The 5,442-nt window shown below is 45.9% G+C and overlaps 1 protein-coding gene across 1 annotated transcript in view; it reads right to left on the reverse strand.

The window, feature by feature from the left end:
* Positions 1-4,667, reverse strand: part of WEE2 (WEE1 homolog 2 (S. pombe)) — a 20,676-nt gene extending 16,009 nt beyond the window's left edge. The window contains 3 exon segments of the mRNA XM_009332927.1: positions 28-76; positions 958-1,157; positions 4,335-4,667. Of these exon segments, the coding sequence (XP_009331202.1) occupies positions 28-76; positions 958-1,157; positions 4,335-4,667 (582 nt within the window).
* Between the last annotated feature and the right edge of the window lie 775 nt (positions 4,668-5,442).

The following is a 5,442-nucleotide window of genomic DNA, read 5'->3' on the forward strand; positions in this document are numbered from 1 at the left end:
GGGGGGCAGGAATACAGAGACACTCACCTTGGTAGGTAGCTCCTGTTTTATCTGGTTTCTCGGATCAGGATCCCTCCTATAACAGAAGTTTAGGAAAGTCTGGCTGTATCATTTCAGTGCAGCAATCCAACCGAGATTTAGAATGAAAACATTTTTCAACAGAATCTCCAAACCTTGCTTCACAGTTTAAAGGTGTATTTTGTAGAGTGTTAATACACAATGAGTTTCTACTTGAGGCTTAAAGACTGTAGTCCCAGGCTAGGAAGTCTGTTTCCTTTTAGAAAGCCCCCACATACAAACTTCAGTCGTGCCCGCAGGACAGAGTAGCATCATTCAGGGGCATCATTCTCCCGGCCACCTTATTACTGGTGAAGCTACATGGGAGATGACCTCGCACAACAGGCTCCTAGCGAAGGAGAGAACTGCCTCACTGTGCTGTCAAGGGGGATACCCAGCTGAGCATCTGTTACAGTTGGAGTTATAAAAGAAGCTGAACGTCATTGTAGCGCACAGGTATTTGACTAAGTTTGTGTCTTGGTTAACCCAGACCAGATCCAGAACTTCTGCAGGTCAGCAGTAGCCTGCACCCACCTTAACAGCTGTAATACATGCAAACACGCACCTCATTTCTTTCAAGTTGTGGGTATGTGCATGACTGAATCAAACTCCACTCTACCCATGGTCAGGAAAGAAAGAGGTACAATTTTCTCCTACAGCCACAGCACTGAGGTTAGCTGTTGATCCCCCACTTACATTTCTGAACAAAGGAAATGATTGATTTTATTTACATTTCTATTACCTTCATATGTCTGCTAATGTTTGCTCTGCAACAATGAATACTATGGAAGTGAATGATTCACTGTTAGCAAATAAGTCCAGATACTAAACATCTCCATCATTACTTATCTCCTTCAAACAGTCTCCTTCCCAACTGTTATTTAAGAGTAGTTCACTTACAGCTCTCCTCTGGTCTTCCGCTTGCCATTAGGAAGAAAGAGCATTTGTCGATATGACTCTGGTGTAAAGGGATTAATGTTGACAAGAGAAGCTTGGGTAGAGTCATCCAAGTCAGCACCAGGAGTAAATCTCAGATGTCGGAAGCCTTTGGGTGGGACCTTTGTCCCAGATGAAGGAAATGCTGTCTTTGATAAAAGGCTCTGTATTGAGGAAAAAAAAAAAGGTGGCAGATAAACCAGCAAAGTGTTTTTGTTGCTGCTTTGTCAGAATAAAATCTCTGCTCTCCTGCAAATCAAGGAGAACTCAATTCCCTTCTTCAGGACAGCTGAATCATTAAAACCCTGCATCCCTAATTTACTCCTGACAGTTTTCTTCTCCTTCCACAAAGTATTACATTTTTCACTAAGCCCTTTCAGACTCTATTCCCTGCTCGCTTGGGTGAGGCCTGCAGAGCATTTTGGCAAGCACAGTCCTCAAGAGGAGCCAGCTGCTCGTCTTTCCCACCTACAAGAGACACAGAAATTGCATCAGATGTTGCATTAACATGGAAGACCCAGTTCTGTTAAGCCTGGACTGTTGCATCAGTTTGGTCAGGACAGGTTTGTCAGGACATGAGATAGAATGTCACTCAAGTTTCCTTTTGGCTCCCCAGCAATAAGCAGTATTAGTATAGGGGAAGTTGGTAGAAATATTTTTATATGGCTACTGGCAAAGCGACCAGAAAACAGTTCTCCTTGAGAAGGCAGAACTAGAGTTTCAGAAATTTAAGTTCAGAAGGGACCTCTGGATCTTCTATTGTTCAGCTTCCCACAGAAGACAGGCCATTGGGTTTCACCTACTAGTCCAAAACCTTGGGCTGAGTAAAGCGTAACTTCAGAGAAGCACCCAGTCTTGATCTGAAGACAGAAGAATCTACTTGCTTTCCATGATTTGACCCCTGCAGTAACCATCAGCTTTTTGAAATATAAGTTTGTTTTTTACTTGTTTCAGCTTCAGGAGAGTAGTGTAAGGCCTAAAGGGTTTTTTAACATATCTCTTTCTTCTAATTAAAAGCCCTTCAAAAGCCCAGAACTCTCCCTGTCATGAAGATCAAGGGACTTCTATATCTTTTGATCCAACAGTGGTCTCACTCTGGTGAGTGGACATGTGGCTCCAGGATCATAGCTAGAGTTACTCCCTTCTCTCACTGAAAGTTTTTGAAGATTAAAAAACCTAGAGCTGCATGCAGTATCCTGCATTCACCTAATTGATGATGCAGTCATGGATACAGCTACTTCTGGGACACCTCTTTCTATACCATACTTTGATGTTCAGCTACTGGTTTACCATGACCCTGAAAGTGCTTCTTGATGACTTTCTCAAGCTCTGGTCTGCATCTCCTTGCTCTTGGATAGAAGAGTTCTGCATATGGAGATATTAAAAGCAGTATATGTCCAAGCCCAATTTACCCAGCAGCCTAGAAGCTCTGTAGAATTGTGGCTATGTTCTAGTCTAGCCACAAGTGAAGAAAGGGATCTAAAATACCATTGCAGCCTGCTGTTAATGCATGCAATTCCCATCTGCTCTACTAGGGCTTTATTTTGTAATCAGACTTGTCTCTTGTAACATCATCTGAGAGTAGCTGCTGCCATACAGTGTAAGTAAGGCAGCTACCACAACTAGCTTCTAGCAATCTGTTCCAGGATTGGGTAAGTCTACAAAATACAATCATCTACCTCCTCTGCCATGCATCCTAGCTGGGGCTCCAGCACTCATGTGTCTGCAGTTAGACGTGGCTCTGCTCTCTTATCCTTTCTCTCACCTTCAAATGTTCCAAGATCAATGCTCCCAGATGCGTTTACAAGCAGATTTAGGCCCTTTAGAGCCCACCTTTTGCAACGTGCTTGGAAACCAAGACCTTTCTCCCAGAAGACAGCAAAGGAAAAGAAGTTGTTGATTTAGTGCAACTGCTGCTCATGGACTACAAGGTGACAAACCACAGGCAGCACGTCTTGAAGCATCCAGCCAACATGTTTTCTACACAAGAGCACACAGTGAAGCACTCTGCACTACCAGTAGCCCATCTGGTCTGGAAGAGATTCTAGACCTCTCACCTATTTTTAGATGAGACTCAGGGAGATTTCTTATGAAGAGTCATTGCAGGAAATTCTTGGAGTGATGCCATTTAGAGCCGCTTTCCCCTAGAGAGCGGCAGGCCATTCCTCAGTAACTGTGGCCACACAGTTGGTCGTATGTGGCCATAGGGTCATCCTTCTCTGCACATAATCAGGTTTCTGGAGGGGGACGAAAGTCAAATCCTAGCTCAGAAGTACCGAAAGGACTGATCTTCTGCGTAGCACTTAAGCAAAGGAGCAACCAGTCTATCAGCAGAGCAGGAATATTCAGAGAACTGAAAGAGCTACATTTCATTGCAAGTGTTGAATGCTAGAAGCCAGTGCACACAACAGAAGTTATCTAGGAACAGAGGAGCTGGCACCAAGACTCCACTTGTGCTCACAGAAGACAAAAAGCAGTTGTATTACATTCTGTACAAAAAGTCTCACAGAAAATAGGGACTGGGATCATTCTCCCGAGAAACTAGCTCAGTAGATAAATTACTTTTTAGGACAGTGACATAGAGGAAGACAGGTTAACCTTCCTCCACAAGCACACATTGATTTGTTACCCCTTCCGCAGGGGATCTGCTACTCTGAGAACAGAGTCCTGCTTTCCCCAAATTCACTGAGCAGCTCACTTTCACACAAAAAGAGAATCAGCATCACTGGACAACAAGCTGGTTGGAGGCGATCCAGACTTGCCAGACAAAGTATACCCCAGCCACAACACCATTTCCAACTTTCTCTTTCAAGAGAAAACCCACTTGCCTTCAAAAATGTGCCGAACAGAAGAGTCAGGGCAGCTGCCTGTCTCCAGCCTTCCCCTGGAATGACAAGCTCCTTGAAGAGAGATGCATTTATCCCTCTGGGAGCGCAGTGCACACTTCCTACAGAGCTGCTACAGATGTCCACTCCCCTAAGCAGAGTGCGAGGGGCACATGGGCAGCCAAGGCACATAGTTGCTTGTTTGTTGGGTTGTTTGTTTTTTTTTAAGTCAGACTGATCCAATGCCAACAAATTGGTTTTAACGACAACTTGGAAAGAGTCAAGACACTTGCTCCCACACACAGGTTTCTATTCACACCCCCAGAATAACCCTTCCACAGCTAAGGAGCTTGTGATCCAGGTTTCTAAGGGAAGAGTAGAAGGCTAACAACAGTAACACTGAAAAAATGCTTTCCACAGGGCTAGGAACAGATCCCCTCACCACGCAACTCAGTGATGCTCCCACAACGCCGCAGACCTTGCCTGCTCAGACACAGAGTTGATACATGCCATTACCTTGGGAGTGTGTGGGGTGTCACACAGCTGCAGCTTTTTCCAGGTGATGTGCAGCGGCGTCTCGGCATTACCCCGGCTCTTGCTCACGGCTGGGGAAGGCTTCCGGGTGGGACTCACCCAGGCTTTTGTCCTGCTCAGGAAAATCTCACTAAGCTTTCTCTGAGGGGTTGCTGGCAGAGGACTGCTCCCTTGCCACTTCTGGAACTTGCCGCTCCTGGGGGTGCTCGAGCTCGGGGCGTCCTCCTCATTTACGCTTCTGTCTTCACTCTCTTCACCACAACTGGAAAAGTCCAGTCGCTGAATGAATTCATCACTGTTGTCCCAGTCATCCATTTCACCATATGAAACAGAACAGGTATAGCTGATGCTGGCCTGCTTTGTTAGAGGGAGAAGGGCAGAGGGAGAGGAAGATAGCGTCATTACGCAGGCAGATTAACCATCCTCTTCCTTGCCTTATCGAAGGTATTAGCTCCACTCACCACGTGCACTCCCCCACCCCCGATCCCTCACACACAGAAGCCTTGATCACTCATAGATGTCATTTGATGGCATTGGTTAAGGAAGAGTACCCCGGAATTAACAAATACAAATCCATTCAGTTACTGTTTATGTAACAACAGATTCATCTTTTCACTTTGTCGGTGCAAGTCAGATACAACTCAGAAGTCACTGCCTCTCCCAGTAAGCCTCCAAGGCAACTTCTCCACCCACCAGTACTTCATCCGCTACTCTCATCACACACAGAAACAGAGCGATCAAATCCTAAAGAACACCACACACCAGCCCTCCCCTCATCCCCTTCTACCTTAAATTTCTCAACCAGACAAAAAGAACCCACGCTACATACAGCTGTGAAAGCAGAGGGTGCCCCAAGCAGTTACCAGATAGCCTACAGACAACTCTTCTCCTGCCCTGGGACATTTATAACCACCCCACACACTTGGGCCATTGCTAATGGGAAACATCTGGAGCTCAGCAGCACCTGTGCACAGTTGCCTGTGCCAAGGAAAGCTGGTGGCTGAGGGATTTTGCTGTGGATGTGGATTTGCTGTGCCTGCAACCAGCCCTGCAGGGAGCCAGGGCTCCCTCTGAGTCATTTCCTTGCTTC

The sequence above is a fragment of the Pygoscelis adeliae genome, unplaced genomic scaffold (assembly GCF_000699105.1).
Source record: "Pygoscelis adeliae isolate BGI_AS28 unplaced genomic scaffold, ASM69910v1 Scaffold38, whole genome shotgun sequence".
Lineage (NCBI taxonomy): Eukaryota > Metazoa > Chordata > Aves > Sphenisciformes > Spheniscidae > Pygoscelis > Pygoscelis adeliae.